The 21,370-nt window shown below is 42.9% G+C and overlaps 1 protein-coding gene across 4 annotated transcripts in view; it reads left to right on the forward strand.

The window, feature by feature from the left end:
- Positions 1-20,149, forward strand: part of mvda (mevalonate (diphospho) decarboxylase a) — a 33,158-nt gene extending 13,009 nt beyond the window's left edge. Inside the window, exons 6-11 of one of the 4 annotated variants that reach the window (XM_068049882.1) lie at positions 1,543-1,617; positions 2,478-2,693; positions 4,602-4,717; positions 5,326-5,376; positions 16,372-16,480; positions 18,775-20,149. In XM_068049882.1, coding sequence (XP_067905983.1) covers positions 1,543-1,617; positions 2,478-2,693; positions 4,602-4,717; positions 5,326-5,376; positions 16,372-16,480; positions 18,775-18,849 — 642 coding nt within the window. In that variant the 3' untranslated portion in view covers positions 18,850-20,149. Of the gene's footprint in view, positions 1-1,542; positions 1,618-2,477; positions 2,694-4,029; positions 4,140-4,601; positions 4,718-5,325; positions 5,377-16,371; positions 16,481-18,774 lie in introns of those variants that run through there. The other 3 variants (XM_068049883.1, XM_068049884.1, XM_068049885.1) reach the window with 3 other exon arrangements.
- The last annotated feature ends 1,221 nt before the right edge of the window (positions 20,150-21,370 follow it).

Genomic DNA, 21,370 nt, shown 5'->3' on the forward strand with positions numbered 1-21,370 from the left:
ACCGTGTTTCAAATGAACATATACGACACTGGAATAGAAACGGAAAAACTAGAAACATTCAGCAGGTCAGGCAGCATGTGTGTAGAAAGGAAGGTAGAGTTAACATTTCAGATGAATGAACTTCTGTCAGACCTGAGAGATGAACAATTTATAAGTAGAAACAGAACTGTGAAAAGAGGGCGAGGTGATATTAAATAATTGTCTGCAATTTAGGTGGAGAACACTGAAGTTGGAAGTGATGAAGAAAAAGGAGGCAATAATGAGAGAAGTTAGAGAAATAAAAGATACATTGGAGACTCTTTATCATGGAGGGTTGGGTTTTCATCTGGTTGCCTATTAGTGAACAGTAATGACTAAGAGAAACAGTTGCAATACATACTGCAGTAGCCAACATTTTCATTGTATGTAGTCACTCGTGTACAAGTGGGTGGTTGAACAAGCTGCACTAGCAATTTTGTAATAAGTAGAAAGAATATGGAATTCCTTCTGCACTTTGGTGTAATACGCAGAATGCTTGTCTCAGAATGTGTGGTGCAAGAAAGCATTAGCCCTTTTTAATGTTAGTTTTCTGTAAAGCTTTAGCACAGGATAGAAAGGATATATAAGGAATGGTCATACCTGGAGAGGAGAAGGATGCTTCTGTGTATTCCTTTGTTAGTAAATAACCCTTAAAAATGGGACATTATTAACAAAGGGCTATTATGCTAAGATTGTCACGAGCAACTAGTTGATATTTCCTTGCATCATTAAACATACTGCTTCGTACTCAATATCCCAACTCTCCATAAACTTTACAAAATTGATCTGTTAATGGATATTCTAAAGCAACCCTAACAACATAAGCTAACTCAGAAATGATTCAGTCAAAAGCTTCACTAAGTCTAGTTTTCAAACATGATACACCTTTTGTTTCATATAACAGTCAATTATTGTTTAGTATGAAGTGATTTTTTTATATGGTAGTTTTGTTTGCATAATTCAAGAACTATGAAAAGGAACAAATACAAACATCAATTCAGTCAGCATATATATCAATTATTTATTAAGTGCCAAAGTTTATCAGAGTTTTTGCACTTTACAATTTGCCTCCTTTTTTCCCTCTCTTCCAACAGTCCTAATTTTGACCCTAAGTAGCTACTACTATCAGTAGGTATGTATTTCTGCTTTGCAGCCGTCAGTATCATCAGCATGTTAGTTGTTTCATTACTGAAATAGAAATGCTGTTATAGCCCTTGAGTGTTCTTTGTGTGGCAAAACATGTTGACATATAAACGTTGCCATAAACCTCTTCTGTTATGTAGCTCTTACTTTCCATGTATTTACTTTATTTACCTCCATTACAATCTTTTAGTGGAAACCAAGATTATACTAAACTCGGATTTTAAAAAAGTAGTTATGAGGTTGGCCAGAGAATGACATATCACTTTGCTAGCCTAAAATCTTCTAATTCTAACTTGTTCTAAATGTCCTGCTTCTGAGTGTTTCAATCTCCTGTGGAAATGAACAGTTCTAGAACCTCAGCTCCTTTTGCTTCTTTTCCAGGTTAGTGCAGAACAGAAGCCAGTCGGTAGTACTGCTGGGATGCAAACCAGTGTCAAGACCAGTCCACTGCTGAAGGTGTGAACTCCTTTCCTTTGAAGCATTAGAAGTCTTTTGTAAACTGAGGATTATATAAAAATTACAACAAAGAAATGGTCTGTTCTGTTCAGTCAGTCAATACTGGTACTGGTCTTCCACGAATGCTGTAGTCCTAATCCCTCTTCCTGATTTGCTTTCTTTCCCCCTTTCCTTGAACCACTTATCTAACCTAGCTTTAAATGTGGACATGGCTCTGCGTCAGTCACTATCTCCGGCATTGCCTTCCAATGCCTCACAGCCATCTGTATAAAAAAAAAATCATTTAAGAGGACGCCCATTGTAAATGGCCTAACAGAAGAAGTATCCATTTAAAAAGGTGGGTTAGTTAGCCCCTAACACAACTTAAAATGATGGCACATTGAATAGGAACCCTAGATGACTGCTGGCTATGGTAATGTCTTGACTATGCTACTGCATTGGCAATCCAGAGTTCAGATTTCACCATGACAAAGTTATGAAAGTGGATTCATTAAATCTAGTAGCACCAGGGCCAGCATCACTTAGGACTTTACACCTATCACAGAGATAATTTCCATCCCTTTATTCTGGTCTGGATTCAGCCATCAGGTCCTGGTGGTGAAATTAATTGTTATGTTCTGCTGTGTCGCTGAACTGAAGGATAAAAGAAAACCTATCCCCGAAAAAAAATTATTTAAGAACTGATAATTAATCTGTGACCTTTCAGAGATGATTGTGGTGGGGTTCATGGAACAGGTCAGGGGTTTTCTTGCTTCCCAATTGGAAGAAGGTGATAGAAAATAGATGACTGAGTGGTTGAGAGGATAACTTGGGGAAACCAGTCCATAACTGAAAGGGAATGTGCATTTTCTGTTTTTCAGTATCGTACGCAAATTGTTCCAAAACGAATGAAGGAAATGATTGAAGCAATCAAACGGCAAGATTTTGAGATCTTTGGACAGTTAACAATGAAGGACAGTAATCAGTTTCATGCAACATGTCTCGACACCTTCCCTCCAATCTTTTATCTCAGTGATATTTCCAAACGCATCATTAACCTGGTACATAAATACAACTCCCACTTTGGAGAGACACGGGTAAGATGTGTACTATTATCCATACAGTAGTTATGTCTAACACTGTGACTTAAAAGGTGTATATACACCTATTCAAAACGCCACTCATTTCTCAAACTAAACATGATACATGAACTTCCATTGGAGAATTGATAAAATCACTTTTTGCTAGTTTAGTACATGTTCTGACCAAAATGCTCCTCGGACATTTCAAATCATTCAGAGGTGTTGTAGTGTCCTTTCAGCTTTGGGCCTGAGCTAAAATCTAAATGGGATAAAAGTCCTGTCTGACTCCAGGGGAAGTCTGAGACCCCAATTGAAATGATTCCATGCTGCAAAGGCTTTCTTTATATCCTGAGAGTGCGGTGGAGGCAGATTCAATTGAGGCCTTCAAAAGGGAATTCGACTTATCTGAAAAGGAAGAATGTGCAGGGTTACGGGGAGAAGGCAGGGGAATGGCATTAGGTGAATTGGTTAGACAGTCAGTGTGGACACAGTGTGAATAGCTTCCTTCCGCACTGTAACAGTTCTGTGATATCCCTCTGCCCTAGCTGAGCCCCAGGGATATTGTCTAAGTATCTTGACTCCTCCGCCTAAGACCGTGCATTGTTCTGAGCATTTGCACAACTCTACAGACAAACCCTCTGGGCCAATATGTTTCACGCTGAAAAATAATGTACCATATCTAAGATAACTTTTTGTAAAAAAACTCAAATATTCAGTTGGGCAAGGAAAAGCACAACTCCCTTCCCTATCTCTGTGTCTATTCCCTAACTCGAACAGCATTTCTTAAAGTCAAAAATGATAACTTGAATCTGAATAGAAATACAAGAAGTAATGATTGGTGCCAAATAGCCTTGATTTATGCAAATGTTTTGCATTTTTTTAATACTTTATCACTTCCATTCATTTTAAGCATGCTGTATTCCATTTATTAGCAAGAGTTGGGAGTTGATTCATGTACGTAAAATTTGCCAAATACACTTGGATACAAGATAAATGCTTTTTCGCTATTCCTCCCCCTTTCCATTCCAACCCCATCCCCAAACACCACCACCATCTTATATTTATATAGTGCCTTTAAAATGTAATAAAATGTCCCAAAGCGCTTCAAAGGAGCATTAGAAAACAAAATATAGATACCAAGCCGCATTACTAGATATTCAGTCAGATGACCAAACGTTTGGTCAAAGAAGTAGGCTTTAAGAAGTGTATTAAAGGAGGAAAGCGAGGTGGAACAAATCGTTCCATACCTAGGATGAGGATCAAAGATTGCAAAGGTACTGAAGGCTCCAGCTCCCAATTTCTGCCTTCACTTGCAATACTATGGCTGGACTTTTTCTGTGCTTGGCTCTAGGTGCACTTGTCAACTGTAACTTGTGATGTTGTGAAGGAACACTATATCATAATACAGTATCGCACCACGAGACAAACACAAAGTCCTAGACACAGTGGAAATCCTTAATTAAGACAAAGCTCTGACAATAAAGGGTGTGAACTCCCCATCTTTTACGTGAGTATATATTTTACATGTTCACAGCCATGGCCTACACTGAAAGCCTCTGATTGCTTGCAGACACCTGTTCCTACAAATGTGCATGCATTTCAACATACCAGGCACCTTCAACTTGGTAATGCACCATTTAATTTATCTATTGGGAATCTAATGGAACAATTCTTATGTTACATTAAAATTGCTCACTGATTGATTATAAACATCTGCATGCTAATTCTTCCTTTGGTTCCTGAAGAGCATTGAAATGAACTCCACGGTACAGTGGGAACTGAGGGAAGAAATAAAAAGGAAATGCACAGTAATTCAGAATATACTGAAAGTATACAGATAGTCTGTGGGTTAGATAGGCTTTGCATTGCTTTTTGATTAAACGTAGAGCACTTTTGTTTCTGATCCATTTTTGTTTATGTTAGGTAGTGTACACATTTGATGCAGGCCCCAATGCAGTCATTTATACGAGGGAGCTGCATGTGGATGAGTTTGTGGAAGTTGTGAAACACTACTTTCCTCCAGAAGAAAATGGTGAACAGTGAGTTATATATTCTTAATGTAACATACAGTTCTATACTACTGCACATGATGAAAGTCTGTTCAGTTTGCAACATTTGCTCTCACATATCTGTTGAGGGAAATGGCCACGATACTTTCTTCATAGTGATTTTAACAATCTTTGTTAAAATTGTATAGTTGGAGGAGAAAACATTTCTATAATCTGCAGTTTCAACAATTTATTGTAAATTTCCAGTTTCCTGGCTCCTGAAAATTCCCTAACCTCAAATACCAAATGTCGTTATTGGTTTTGAACACGTGGCTGAAGGTACTTGCCCTGGTTTGCGTAAGCTACTTCCATCTTTAAGAAAATTACAGAGCCATTAATTACAAATTTTGCTGCTACACAGGAGGAAGTTGAGATTACCCTGCATTCAATATATATGGAACTCCAAAATTGTTAAACATGAGATTATATAGGTCATAGAGCCATTACAATAGAGAAGGAGGCCATTTGGCCCATTGAGTCCATGCTGGCTCTCTGTAGAGCAATCCAGTCAATCCCATTCTCCTGTTGTACTCCAGAAAGCCAGTTGGTGAAGGGTGATACTGTACTCAATCTTTACTCAGATTTACATTAATTTACAGAGTGAAACATTACAAGCACACACCTCCTAATTCAACTACCCCACAGTTTCAGTAAGTGTCTCTTTATATGTGCTCAAGTGAAACCTCAATTAATGCCCTCCACCTGCATATAATTAAACATGATTGAAATACAACTAACATCCCCTGCTCCATCTCTGCAGCCCTGCAAGTTTATTTCCCTCAAGTGCCCATAAAATTTCCTTTTGAGATCATTGATCATTTCTGCTTCCACCACCCTCAAAGGCAGTGAGTTCCAGGTCTTCACATCCTCCCTGCATCACTTGCCCAAAACCTGAAATCTGTGTCCCCTTGTCCTTGTACCATCAGCTAATGGGAATCACTTATCTTTGTCTACCTGATCTAAACCTGTCATAATCTTGTACACCACTATCAAATCTCCCCTCAATCTCCTTTGCTCCAAGGAAAACATCTCCAGCGTCTTTATCCTAACTATGTAGCCAAATACCTCATCCCTGAAATATTTTGGTAAATCTCCTCTTCACCCTCTTGAGGTGAATGTCGTTTGACTAAATATATTCATATTCAAATTCTGAAGCTCGGAAAGTTTCTCTTCCCCAAATGGATAGTTCTCAGTAAATATTATATGTGGGGCATAATTGGCCTCTTAATCCTCCTTCTCACTTCAAGCTGTGCAGATATAAATAGACGGATTTGTTTGGGTTCCTGCCAGGAAGCAGAACCCTTTCATTTATCCATCTAGTGATGGCTGCTTGTCAAAGTTTGAACATCCAGGTGACTTTCTCTCTTTACATACTATATGTTCATTTGAGAATGGAAATCAGGAATTAAGAGGGCTAAAAGGGGTCATGAAATATCTTTAGCAAACAGGGTTAAAGAAAATCCCAAAGCCTTTTATTCATATATAAGGAGAAAGAGGGTAACTAGAGAAAGGATTGGCCCACTAAAGGACAAAGGAGGAATGTTATGCTTGGACTCAGAGAAAATGGGTGAGATTCTAAACGAGTACTTTGCATCGGTATTCACCGAGGAGAGGGACATGACGGATGTTGAGGTTAGGAACAGACGTTTGATTACTCTAGGTCAAGTCGGCATAAGGAGGGAGGAAGTGTTGAGTATTCTAAAGGGCATTAAGGTGGACAAGTCCCCCGGTCCGGATGGGATCTATCCCAGGTTACTGAGGGAAGTGAGAGAGGAAATAGCTGGGGCCTTAACAGATATCTTTGCAGCATCCTTAAACACGGGTGAGGTCCCAGAGGACTGGAGAATTGCTAATGTTGTCCCCTTGTTTAAGAAGGGTAGCAGGGATAATCCAGGTAATTATAGACCGGTGAGCCTGACGTCAGTGGTAGGGAAGCTGCTGGAGAAGATACTGAGGGATAGGATCTATTCCCATTTGGAAGAAAATGGGCTTATCAGTGATAGGCAACATGGTTTTGTGCAGGGAAGGTCATGTCTTACCAACTTAATAGAATTCTTTGAGGAAGTGACAAAGTTGATTGATGAGGGAAGGGCTGTCGATGTCATATACATGGACTTCAGTAAGGCGTTTGATAAGGTTCCCCATGGCAGGCTGATGGAGAAAGTGAAGGCGCATGGGGTCCAAGGTGTACTCGCTAGATGGATAAAGAACTGGCTGGGCAACAGGAGACAGAGAGTAGCAGTAGAAGGGAGTTTCTCAAAATGGAGACGTGTGACCAGTGGTGTTCCACAGGGATCCGTGCTGGGACCACTGTTGTTTGTGATATACATTAATGATTTGGAGGAAAGTATAGGTGGACTGATTAGCAAGTTTGCAGACGACACTAAGATTGGTGGAGTAGCAGATAGTGAAGGGGACTGTCAGAGAATACAGCAGAATATATATAGATTGGAGAGTTGGGCAGAGAAATGGCAGATGGAGTTCAATCAGGGCAAATGCGAGGTGATGCATTTTGGAAGATCCAATTCAAGAGTGAACTATACAGTAAATGGAAAAGTCCTGGGGAAAATTGATGTCCAGAGAGATTTGGGTGTTCAGGTCCACTGTTCCCTGAAGGTGGCAACGCAGGTAAATAGAGTGGTCAAGAAGGCATACGGCATGCTTTCCTTCATCGGACGGGGTATTGAGTACAAGAGTTGGCAGGTCATGTTACAGTTGTATAGGACTTTGGTTCGGCCACATTTGGAATACTGCGTGCAGTTCTGGTCGCCACATTACCAAAAGGATGTGGATGCTTTGGAGAGGGTGCAGAGGAGGTTCACCAGGATGTTGCCTGGTACGGAGGGCGCTAGCTATGAAGAGAGGTTGAGTAGATTAGGATTATTTTCATTAGAAAGACGGAGGTTGAGGGGGGACCTGATTGAGGTGTACAAAATCATGAGAGGTATAGACAGGGTGGATAGCAAGAAGCTTTTTCCCAGAGTGGGGGATTCAAATACTAGAGGACACGAGTTCAAAGTGAAAGGGGAAAAGTTTAGGGGGGATATGCGTGGAAAGCTCTTTACGCAGAGGGTGGTGGGTGCCTGGAACGCGTTGCCAGCGGAGGTGGTAGATGCGGGCACGATGGCGTCTTTTAAGATGTATCTAGACAGATACATGAATGGGCAGGAAGAAAAGAGATACAGACCCTTAGAAAATAGGCGACATGTTTAGATAGAGGATCTGGATCGGCGCAGGCTTGGAGGGCCGAAGGGCTTGTTCCTGTGCTGTAATTTTCTTTGTTCTTTGTTCTTTGTTCAGGAAGCTATACTTCTGTGCATGACTCAGTCACCTTTATCTGCAAAATGTTTATTGCATTAGAGTATGTAATAATCGTAAGGTTCTTGGCATTCAACAGTAAAATTCCAGGAAAGATGTGAGCATTGTAAAATTAATGTAATATTAATAGATGATGAGTAAGTCATTCTGTTCCATCAATTTGATTGAAATGTGATGGGGAAAGTGTTGTGGATCATAATTATGACACTTACCAGAACTGCTTGCTATGTGCAAGACTTCTAGCAGTCTGTGAATTTCCCATGGTGTTGCTTGCGGGGAATCTGAGGATATGGCGCTTCCTCATAAAAGGCATCACTTATGGCATTTGGTTACAGTTGGTGGTATAAATCCTGTTTATAGATGAGGGACTAGGTTAGTCTATTTGTAAGGACTTGTGAAGGGTATGACAGTGAAGAAGTAAGCTGGGAAAGTGAGTTGAGAAGATAATGACCAATGGTGAGGGAAATATTGCAGATTTTTGGGGAGTATAGAGGTGAGGGGGAGGTGTTGTGAGAACGTAATGGGGCAGTGAGAATGTAACGAGACAGTGAGCATAGTTGGGGGTGGGGGGGGGGTGGGGTTGGGAATTGGAGTAATGAGGAGTTAGGGCTGCAAAATTGGGCTCTTGCACCGCTGGTGCCGATGCTAAGGAAGCCCTGTAAAGAAATAATGACGGCCGAAGACTTCTGGCCACCTCCGGCAGGACCCAAGTGGCCACTCTAACATTTAAAGGGCCAATCATCCAACTTCCAGGTGAGATGCTTTTGACTTACTTTTGCTCTTGCAAAGTTTATGGAAGTAGTGTGGTGTGTTCTTGTAGGAGTTTTGTTGACTTGTTGAATTTTGAAGGCTGTGTTGCTGCATCCTTATAGGGAGGTCAACAGAGAACCTGCTAGAATTATGGGGGAATATAGTTGCAATTCCTCTTGGGTTGCAACTTGATAGGGACATGGAGCACAGGCTGCAGCGAGGGGAAGCTGTGCACTGAGGGAGAAGGAGGAGGGCTCTCAACAGAAGGCCCTACCCACCAAGGAGGTGGTCACTAAACTGAGCCTTCTCCTTCAACAGGACCTACAACGCACAGCAGGGCAAGGGTGATGCTGCCAGTAGCCATCAAGGCCACTGTCACTCTCAACTTCTAAGCAAGTGGATCTAGCCAACCTTTCCTAGTTTGCCATGCATCACTGCATCAGGGAGGTGACAGAGGCCCTGTACGCCAAGAGAGGGGACTTCATAGTCTCTCTTACCAGAGAAGCAGGAGAAGTGGGTACGTGGCTTTGCCGGACTAGTGGGATTCCCAATGGTTTAGGAAGCCATTGAGTGCATAGAATCATAGAAGAACCATAGAAAAGTTACAGCACAGAAAGAGGCCATTCAGCCCATCGTGTCTGCGCCGGCCTAAAAACGAGCTTTTTTTTTTTTATTCATTCACTGGATGTGGGCGTCGCTGACCAGGCCAGCATTTATTGCCCATCCCTAATTGCCCTTGAGAAGGTGGTGGTGAGCTGCTTTCTTGAACCGCTGCAGTCCATGTGGGGTAGGTACACCCACAGTGCTGTTAGGAAGGGAGTTCCAGAATTTTGAACCAGCGACAGTGAAGGAATGGTGATATAGTTCCAAGTCAGGGTGGTGTGTGACTTGAAGGGGAACTTGCAGGTGGTGGTGTTCCCATGTATTTGCTGCCCTTGTCCTTCTAGTTGGTAGAGGTTGCGGGTTTGGAAGGTGCTGTCGAAGGAGCCTTGGTGCATTGCTGCAGTGCATCTTGTAGATGGTACATACTGCTGCCACTGTGCGTCGATGGAGGGAGTGAATGTTTGTAGATGGGGTGCCAATCAAGCGGGCTGCTTTGTCCTGGATGGTGTCGAGCTTCTTGAGTGTTGTTGGAGCTGCACCCATCCAGGCAAGTGGAGAGTATTCCATCACACTCCTGACTTGTGCCTTGTCGATTGTGGACAGGCTTTGGGGAGTCAAGAGGTGAGTTACTCGCCTCAGGATTCCTAGCCTCTGACTTGCTCTTGTCACCACGGTATTTATATGGCTACTCCAGTTCAGTTTTAGGTCAATGGTAGCCCCTAGGATGTTGATAGTGGGGGATTCAGCGATGGTAATGCCATTGAATGTCAAGGGGAGATGGTTAGACTCTCTTTTGTTGGAGATGGTCATTGCCTGGCACTTGTGTGGCGCGAATGTTACTTGCCACTTATCAGCCCAAGCCTGGATATTGTCCAGGTCTTTCTGCATTTCTACACGGACTGCTTCGGTATCTGAGGAGTTGCGAATGGTGCTGAACATTGTGCAATCATCAGCGAACATCCCACTTCTGACCTTATGATTGAAGGAAGGTCATTGATGAAGCAGCTGAAGATGGTTGGGCCTAGGACACTACCCTGAGGTACTCCTACAGTGATGTCCTGGAGCTCAGATGATTGACCTCCAACAACCACAGCCATCTTCCTTTGCGCTCGGTATGACTCCAGCCAGCGGAGGGTTTTCCCCCTGATTCCCATTGACCTCAGTTTTGCTAGGGCTCCTTGATGCCATACTCGGTCAAATGCTGCCTTGATGTCAAGGGCAGTCACTCTCATCTCACCTCTTGAGTTCAGCTCTTTTGTCCATGTTTGAAACAAGGCTGTAATGAGGTCAGGAGCTGAGTGGCCCTGGCGGAACCCAAACTGAGCATCACTGAGCAGGTTGTTGCTAAGCAAGTGCCGCTTGATGGCACTGTTGATGACACCTTTCATCACTTTACTGATAATTGAGAGTAGGCTGATGGGGCGGTAGTTGGCTGGGTTGGATTTGTCCTGCTTTTTGTGTACAGGACATACCTGGGCAATTTTCCACATTGCAGGGTAGATGCCAGTGTTGTAGCTGTACTGGAACAGCTTGGCTAGGGGTGCGGCAAGTTCTGGAGCACAGATCTTCAGTACTATTGTCAGAATATCGTCAGGGCCCATAGCTTTTGCAGTATCCAGTGCCTTCAGTCATTTCTTGATATCACGTGGAGTGAATCGATTTGGCTGAAGTTTGGCATCTGTGATGCTGGGGACTTCAGGAGGAGGCCGAGATGGATCATCAACTCGGCACTTCTGGCTGAAGATTGTTGCAAATGCTTCAGCCTTATCTTTCGCACTGATGTGCTGGGCTCCCCCATCATTGAGGATGGGGATATTTGTGGAGCCACCTCCTCCAGTTAGTTGTTTAATTGTCCACCACCATTCACGGTTGGATGTGGCAGGATTGCAGAGCTTAGATCTGATCCGTTGGTTATGGGATCGCTTAGCTCTGTCTATCGCATGCTGCTTACGCAGTTTGGCATGCAAGTAGTCCTGGGTTGTAGCTTCACCAGGTTGACACCTCATTTTGAGGTATGCCTGGTGCTGCTCCTGGCATGCCCTCCTGCACTCTTCATTGAACCAGGGTTGGTCTCCTGGCTTGATGGTAATGGTAGAGTGGGGGATATGCTGGGCCATGAGGTTACAGATTGTGGTTGAGTACAATTCTGCTGCTGCTGATGGCCCACAGCGCCTCATGGATGCCCAGTTTTGCATTGCTAGATCCATTCGAAATCTATCCCATTCAGCACGGTGATAGTGCCACACAACACGATGGACGGTATCCTCAATGTGAAGGCGGGACATCGTCTCCACAAGGACTGTGCGGTGGTCACTCCTACCAATACTGTCATGGACAGATGCATCCGTGGCAGGCAGATTGGTGAGGACGAGGTTGAGTATGTTCTTCCCTCGTGTTGGTTCCCCCACCACCTGCCGCAGACCCAGTCTAGCAGACATGTCCTTTAGGACTCGGCCAGCTCGGTCAGTAGTGGTGCTACCGAGCCACTCGTGGTGATGGACATTGAAGTCCCCCACCCAGAGTACATTTTGTGCCCTTGCCACCCTCAGTGCTTCCTCCAAGTGGTGTTCAACATGGAGGAGTACTGAGTCATCAGCTGAGGGAGGGCGGTAGGTGGTAATCAGTAGGAGGTTACTTTGCCCATATTTAACCTGATGCCATGAGACTACATAAGATCCGGAGTCGATGTTGAGGACTCCCAGGGCAACTCCCTCCCTACTGTATACCACTGTGCCACCACATCTGATGGGTCTGTCTTGCTGGTGGGACAGGACGTACCCGGGGATGGTGATGGCAGTGTCTGGGACATTGTCTGTTAGGTATTATTCCGTGAGTATAACTATGTCAGGCTGTTGCTTGACTAGGCTGTGGGACAGCTCTCCCAACTTTGGCACAAGCCCCAGATGTTAGTAAGGAGGACTTTGCAGGGTCGACAGGGCTGGGTTTGCCGTTGTCGTTTCCGGTGCCTAGGTTGATGCCGGGTGGTCCGTCCGGTTTCATTCCTTTTTATTGACTTTGTAGTGGTTAGGTCCAACTGAGTGGCTTGCTAGGCCATTTCAGAGGGCATGTAAGAGTTAACCACATTGCTGTGGGTCTGGAGTCACATGTAGGCCAGACCAGGTAAGGACAGCAGATTTCCTTGTCTAAAGGACATTAGTGAACCAGATGGGTTTTTACAACAATCGACAATGGTTTCTAGGCCATCATTAGACTAGTTTTTAATTCCAGATTTTTATTAAGTTCAAATTCCACCTTCTGCTGTGGTGGGATTCGAACCCTTTTCCCCAGAGGAATACCCTGGATCTCTGGGTTACTAGTCCAGTGATAATACCGCCTACCCTAAGCTGCCCAATCTAATACCACCATCCAGCACCTGGTCCAGAGCCTTGCAGTGGCACAGTATAAGAGGGGTTCTGATTGTAAAACAATTTCTTCTACATCTACAAAGGGAAATTTTAATTTCTTTTAATAGAGTAATTAGTTAATAGCTTTTATGGTTTAAAATATCTTTAGTGTAATGCAGCTTTAATTGGTATTTTCTTGTTGCAAACGAAGAATTCTATTCAGTAAATTAAAATTCCACGTGGAACTACATTTTATTAGCAAGGGTTTTAGATTCCCAAGATAATGTGTTAAAGAAAAAGTAATCCTGCTGCAGTGCTCCATCTTCATTTGTTACACAATTCTAGGGACTCTGCTTATGGAAAGCAGTCTTTTTGTATCTACTATGTCACACCAAGAAACTTATTTTAAGGTTGGATGTATTCCTTTAATAGTACATTCCTCATTTTCTCTCCCCTTGCCCTCACACCATGCTATGTCCTATGCTCAGGAATGAAGTTCAGTCCAGTCCAATGACTCCTCCAGGGATACCAATATACATCTCCAGGAAGGAACTGAGTATGATTAATACATGAAGGAATTCATCCAATGTGCAGCTTTCCCTCCTGTCCTTGAACAATCGTGTAAAGACTGGAATCTGCATTCTCACTGGGGTTGGCCAGGTAGAGAGGAAGTTCAGACATAATATTGAAATCGTGAACACAGGATCATGACTGCTTCACACGTGCTCTGCTTTAGCTGCTTTTGAATCAAACTGAACTTTAGATGGATGATGCTGACCATCCTTTCAATCTCCTTTGGTGAAATTGGACATGTCTGGCTCTGTTCTCATAGAAGGTTCATCACATGTGTAGTGAACTTGTTACACGCCTACAACAGAATGCATGTGGCTTTGTGGGTGCCACTTGTAAACAGGGAAATGTACTGGAAGCACAAGGGCTACCACTCCATCAAAGTGCAGTTGGTATGTGACCATGCCCAGATTATCATGTTGATGAGTGCTCATTATTCTGACAGAAGCCATGATACCTTCATCCTGAGTCAGTCAGCTGTTCCTGCCGTCTTTGGGCCCCCATGACATACCAGAGGCTGGCTGCTTGGAGAGAAGGGATATCCTCCATACATCTGGCTCATGACCCCTCTCCATCACCCGACCATGCGAGGACAACACACCTTTAAGAAGAGCCGTGCAGCCACAAAGAACATTATGGAGCAAACTGTTGGCGTCCTGAAACGATTTCGCTGCCTGGACTGCTCAGGGGGCGCTTTCCAATGTGTCCAAGTATGTTGTGGTCTGCTGCATCCTTCACAACCTAGCTTTCATGACGATGCAGCTCTTACCACCAAGCATTCAGAGGCCACCTTAGATAGAGAAGGAAGAGGAGGCAGGGAGGAGGCATCCAGGACACCTGCACTGCAGGTGGGCTGTCCATGACCAGCTACTGAGACTCCTGTTTCTCTAAGAAGTCATCCTGTCATCGGGGCAGGCTAGAAGTGCATTTAACACTGGGCTGCAAGCTGAATTAATTGGAATGAGGCAGCAGCACAAAGCTTTCATCCTGCCTGCCTCAATGGGACCTCAAGGCAAATCGTGACCCCCCATGCCTGAAAACGGGATACTTTGATCTCGGATTTTTGGTTCCATAGGAATGCAGTGATGTGGAAAAAAAGAATCCAAGTTGAGCAGAATTCCCCAATAAAGGGAAAATTGCGCAGGGGAACAAAAAAATTTTAATAAAATATAATGAGATTAAAAGAAAAGTAAAAAGAGCACAATGAGGTTTTTTAAAATGTGAAGAAACAAAAAATACATTGCACAATGGGACTTTTAAAAAGATGAGGCAAGAAAGAAAAACTAATGGAGCTATTGAAAAACACAAACTGCAGAACTGAGCAATTAAAAAAGCACAGGGAAAGGAGGAAAAATCCAGTAAAAGCAATTATTAACAAGCTAGTACAACTGGGTGTTAGAAAGTCCTACAATTGCTGTTTCAAAAAAATCCAGAAGTAGACAATAAAAATGGTAGCAGAATGGGTTATTAAAAACTATGAGGCAATACGAAACAAGAGCACAACCTGGGCTATTGAGTTAGCGGCGGGAGGGAGGAGATGCTAGGCTGGGGGTGGAGGGGGGTGCGAAAGCGGGAACATGTTATTGAGTTGGATGATCAGCCATGATCATAATGAATGGCAGAGCAGGCTCGAAGGGCCAAATGGCCTACTCCTGCTCCTATTTTCTATGCCTATGTTTCTATTAAAACAAGAGCAGCATTGTAGAATACTGACTGCAAAAAAAAAAAGGCCAAAATTAAAGAGGCAGACTTTTCAATAATTAAAGGGGGAAATAATGAAAGAAAAAAGAATTCAAGAAAACTGGTTTATTGATATTTTATTAAAATGAAAACAGGTTTGATTTAAAAAGAGGCATGAAATGATGTCAGGAGGGGCGCAGGTTTCTTGCAAAGTAATTACCATGACTTAACAAAGTAACTAAAACTTTATTAAGTGCAGCAAACACTGGAGAGAAGATTTCGACAAAAGGTTATTGACTTAAAATGTTAACCCCCTTCCACTCTCCTACATGCTGCCTGATCTGTTGAGTGTTTCCAGTATTTTCTTTTTTTTATTTCCAATCTCTTGCATCTGCAGCATTTGCCTTTTATTTTAACAACTTTAACAAAAACAGATGTCTGAAATTATCTTTGGTGGTTATTTCAACGAAAAAAAGACTTGGAGACATAATACTGGGATAGGATGTTGCAGGGTCCCCATTGCCCTGTTTATAATGTTTATCAGTAATTTTCTAATATACACAGAGTTATTTTAGAAAATTGACATTTTGATAATATTTTGATGTTGAAACTTCCTCTTGTAACTGATTTGTTGTTTAAGTTGTAATGAACTAGAAGCTGTGCTAAGCACAGTTCACAGTCCAAACACCCATCTGTTTAATACCATTTTATGAAAAGGAAAATATGTTCATGTTGAAACATTTTAATAGTTTTACACATTGAGGTACTATTGGATTGAAATATAAACAGAAAATGCTGGAAATACTCAACAGGTCTGGCTTAACATTTCAGGTCTATGACCCTTCATCGGAACCTTTGGATTGCAATGATTTGATATGAATCCAAGCTCTCATTTATTGGTTTATGATGATAAAATCTTTTAGCACAACTACTCACAAGCCTTAATATCATTCATTGGCATCTAGGCTTAAGGAAAGAAAGTCATTTTGAGAACTCTTTTGTATGATCCTAATGTATTAATTCTTCAAAAACCTTGTTGTCTGAATACCTCGGCCCTGATATTTATTAGGGGGGTAGCGGGGAGCGTGCAGAGAGACATGCGCATTTGCAACCAGGAAACCTGGAAATGCCAGGAATACGGATGTCCTATCAAATTTAATGGCAAGATCTTATTTAAATATTTTGATTCCGCTTTTACACCACTTACCCCCACTCCCCAGCCTGTGATTCTCTTTCTTATATATTTCATTTTAGACATTTGACTGGTTTCCATGGAAATGTGCAGAATATTTTTTAATATGAAAGAGGCAACAGAAAAGTTTAAAGGAATAGTGTGTTATTTCTCTCTCTACAATCTGTAAGAGTCTAGTCTTTTTCTAGGTTCCTGAAAGGTTTGCCTGTAAATTCAGTATCTGTATCTGAGCAGCTGAAGTCCAGCATCCAGATGGATCCAGTTAAGGCTGGAATTCAGTACATCATCAACACTCAGGTAAATGTTTAATGCAATACCTCCATATAAACTTCCTCTTCCCTGCTTTTTGCTGCTTGGTTTGACAATTCCATTCTTTGCATGGAAAGGTTTCTTCTAATCTCCCACTGTATGTAGTGAGTTCTTGAGATCATGGCCTCTTGTCTTTGATTTATCTCCCTTTGGAAATGATCTATCTATGTTTATCTTGTCTATTCCTTTTTGAACACTTTTCAATCGCCTGTCACCTAATTGTTCTAGGGACAGGCTGGGAGGCGGGGGTGTACCTAAAATGGCAATGGAAGGCGGGGTGGGGGGGTGGTGTCTGTCGCCTTCCTAATGCCATGGAATTTTACTGGGTGAGGTGGGGGCGAGTTAAGGACAGCCTTCCTGTTCGGAGGCAACTGAGGCCCTTAAGTAGCCAATTAAGGATCTCTTCCCACCGCTGCTGGACGGCCCCCCGGCGGCAAGGGCAGGCCCTGCTGAAAGACCCACCCCCAACCCTGCCCTCACAACCGAATTGCCCCCACCCCTCTACGGGCTTGCCTGACTGGCCCCAGCGAGCCTGTGCCACTCACCTGTCTACTGGAGCCTCCTCCATGGCTGCTCCGAGCCTCCTGCGGTACTAGCAGTGGCCACCATTCCCGGTGGCGCTGCTGGGACTGCTGAGTTGCCAGCCCTCTGATTGGCCGGCAGCTGTTCGGATGGACCTTGTCCCTTAAAGGGGGCGGCATCCTTGACAGCGGGCAGTTAATTGCTTGCTTGGTGTTGGATTTGGCCAGGGCCCAGCAATTGGCCGAGGTGGGGTCACCCACCACTTTCCAGCCTGTTGCTGGGACTCCCCACGTCAAAATAAAATTCAGCCCTTCATCTTTGCTATAACCCTGATTCTTGAGTTCACTTTTCCAGGGCTGTTCCTCTCATAGTGAGAAGCTCAAAACTGCACATGGTATTCCAGATGATCTTTTTGATTTTGCATTCCATCTTTCTTTGTATAAACCCCAAAATCCCATTTGTCTTAATTTTATTTTTTTAGACATTCGCCTACTTTTATGCCTAGTCCCTTTGCTTCTTTAGTGGATCAATAAATTTTACTATTTAGGGTTTTATTCTTGTATCCAAAATGTTATGTCTCTTTTTTTTTTAAATAAATTGTATCTGACACTTATTGGCCCATTCGTCTAGCTTTCTTATCTTCTACTGTAGTCTCTTGCATTCTTCCTAGAAGCTTGTTACTCCTTCTGCCACTTTGGTATCATCAGAATATCCAACCCTTTATCGCCCAGGTCCTGAACAAAGGTGGTTCCAGCAAAGAACCTTGGAAAATACTTATTGGCTACTGGCCGCAAATCTGAGAAATATCTTTGTACCATGATCCTTTTAATGTTGATTTTCAGCTATGTCTCTATTGAGATTGCAACTTTCCCTTCAACTGTTTCTTTTGTGACATTTGATCAATTGCTTTCTGGAAGTTGATATGAACTGCAACTTTTTTTGAAATAGTCTTTCAGTTTAGTCAAACATGACCTTCTGTTCGTAAGTCCATATCGACTATCTCAAATTTGTCTATACCTTCTATATATTCATCTAATTTATGGTAAGACTGAATTATCAATATTGCGTCTCCTCCACCACCACCCACCCCACTTTGAATAATGATGTATCATTAGTCGCCACCACAGCTCCAGCTGTACATTTGAAAATAAAAGCAAAATACTGCAGGTGCTGGAAATCTGAAATAAAAACAAAGTGCTGGAAATACTCAGCAGGTCAGGCAGCATCTGTGGAGAGAGAAGCAGAGTTAATGTTTCAGGTCTGTGACATTTCAACAGAACTGGATATTTGATTGTACATTTGAAAAATTGTGTTTAGTGCCTTTATTGCTTCCTCAGTAGCCTTCAGCATTTAAACCATTTCATCCTGGATATTAAACATTTTTTTTATCAACTTCAGCTTCATAAAAACTGTCTCTTTGTTAATTTACTGTTCTAGCCCTATTCTAGCTAAAATAATCCCTTGCACAGAATACAATAGGTTAGGTTGAATAATGTTAAAATTATATCCTTGACTTAAGTTTGATTTTTCTTCAGGATTGGAAGGAATTTCAACACTTCCTGTTCTTGGAAAGGTTACCTGTGATTATTTGCCTCCTCTCGGAGATTAAATAAATTGGAATGAGCCCTTGACGGTGCAGATCATAATTACTTTGTTGGAAAGAGAAAGCTTGATGGCCAAATGTTTCTCTGTTCCATTCCATACATTGCTGTTTTGTGAGTTTAACATTTGTCTTGAAGGTCTGGATTTTCTTTCCAAAGGTAGGACCAGGGCCGCAGTTGATAGAAGATGCCAACCGTCACCTACTTGGAAAGGATGGGCTTCCCAAGCAATAGTGCCTGAAAGATGCCTTTCTACAGTTGAAGGGAGAGCTGTAAGACATTTACACTAATTGTAATAAACTTGGCATTTGTTTATCTGAGTTATATTGCACATGCAGACTATCTCCGCTTTCAGGTTGCATCAACAAAGTGCAAAGGATTCTTGCACACAATTCTTGGTACCGTGAGATGCCTGAAACCTGGAAAAATACTAAAGCCATGTACAGGTAGAAATTTGAAGTGTGGTTTAGAGTCTGCTGTCCATCTAGTCATATTCGTCGATATTTCTATTAATACAAATTAAAATTCCTGTTTTCCTGAATCTTGGCCCAGTTAATAGTATAGTTATTTTTTTATTCATTCATGGGATGTGAGCATCGCTGGCTAGGCCAGCATTTATTGCCCATCCCTAATTATCCTTGAGAAGGTGGTGGTGAGCTGCTTTCTTGAACCGCTGCAGTCCTTAGGGTGTAGGTACACCCATAGTGCTTTTAGGAAGGGAGTTCCAGAATTTTGACCCAGCGACGGTGAAGTAAAGGCGATTTAGTTCCAAGTCAGGGTGGTGTGTGGCTTGGAGGGGAATTTGCAGGTGGTGTGTGTATAAAACAAAAAAAACTGCACTTAGCAGTAATAATAGCTATTTAATTAATTTAATACCTTTTATCCAATGTAGTCTCATGTAACTTGATTTCTGATGAAGTCCCATTTAAAATTCCATATCAAAAATTCATAATTTCCATTCATATTTTTAATGTAGAGCTATAACATTGATGACAAACAAGGAGCTTCATTCTGGTGTGTATCACTGACTAACAAAATTGATTAGCAGTACATTTGGAAGTTTTCTTACCAGTTTTAATGAAATAGTATGCAGAATATTCCTATGACTCCCACATCACTGCTGTATATTTAAATGGACGTCATTGTTATTCATGGTGAATACCAAATCTAGGTTGAATTTGCATCTCAGAATTGTAAATGCCATAGATTTGTATTCTCGTGAACATTGTCACTTAAACTTGCTCGAATCCTTTGAATTAATGCACTACATTTCTCCAAATTTGGGATCCATTCCAAGTCACAGAGCCACCTCAAAGCGCTTGGTTAATGAGATCTCATGACCTGGTCTGTGAAAAACTTACCTTTTTCACTTGGAACAGACCTTAAGCTCACTGTAGAGATCCACTAGAGACCCTAAGAATATGAAACCCTTTTCAAAGTTAGTTGAATATAAAAGGGTGAGATGTGACTGGTCCAAAATAAAGGCTAACAGTGCTATTGGAAGAAAAGCTCTAACTTCTTCAGCACATCTCTGGGGGGGGACGCGGGGGGACGGGGACGCGGGGGGGGGGGGGAAACAGTGATATATTGGTTTTCTATTTGCATGATTTAGTGACTAAATTTGGAATTAGACTTCTTTATATATTACTTTTATTTTTAATGTGTATTAACTCAAGTTCTATCTGCATTTGATAGTCCCTTCTTTCTAATTATGGTATTTTATAAATACCTTGTTTTGTTCAGTATTTAAGTCCTCTCCTGCTCCTCACCTGCCAGCCAACAGTATGGATGAATTTTACGCCGCCCCAGCGGGTCAGATGGTGGCGTGGGGGCGGCGTAAAATTTGAGTGGGAGGCCTACCCGCCCTGCTCCCGCCTCCAGCCAACTTTACGGCGGTCAGGTGGGAGAATGGCCCACCCGCCCGAGGCCAATCAAGGTCCTTAAGTGGCTACTTAAGGGCCCTCGCCCACCTCCACAGGTGTTTTACCCATGGCAAGCAGGCATGCTGGGGACGTGATAGGCTGCCCAGCGAAAGTTGCCGGCCTTTCTGCGCCCCAGGGGGAACCATGGCAGTCAGGCACAGGGTGCCTGATTGAGGGCCATCCCCACCTCCCAACCCACCCCTGGGATCCAAGACCCCCCCCCCACCCCCCTGAAATGACCATTTCAGCCTCACCAGGGAAGGACTGATCTCCCTGGTGAGGCAAACCCAACTAACCTTCATTCCTGGATCCCTGTTGTAGGCTGGGCTGCAGTCCCAGCAGTGGCCACCGCTCCTGGTGGCGCTGCTGGGACTAAGAGCTGCCGGCCTGCTGATTGGCCAGCAGCTCACTGAGGCAGGACCTCCTCCCTCAGGTGGGTGGAAGTCCCCAGCTAGGCTTTTACATCGGTGGCAAATTCCCGTCCGCCTAAGGTAAAATCTAGCCCTATGTATCAGTCAACCTGATCTCAGACCTTTGACATTGTCACTTTTGGGAGAGCTTTCTGGAGTTGGGGTTGGGGACAGGGGCTGGGGTGGAGGCAATAAATGGAATTTGAGTCATTCATCACCTGAATTCCCTGTGCCTTCACACAATTTGTGGAGAATCCCTTACGCCCACTTTGTCTTCATATATGGCTCATTTCAGATTTAGAACTGGAGATTCATGGTGATGAACCCACATCCTACCTTGAGTTGGTGCACATTAATATAACTACATACTATGTCACTGTGACACCTTGTTCTGATTTCTCCAGTTTTTTTTTCTGATTCAGT

This window comes from Heterodontus francisci, chromosome 17, assembly GCF_036365525.1.
Source record: "Heterodontus francisci isolate sHetFra1 chromosome 17, sHetFra1.hap1, whole genome shotgun sequence".
NCBI lineage: Eukaryota > Metazoa > Chordata > Chondrichthyes > Heterodontiformes > Heterodontidae > Heterodontus > Heterodontus francisci.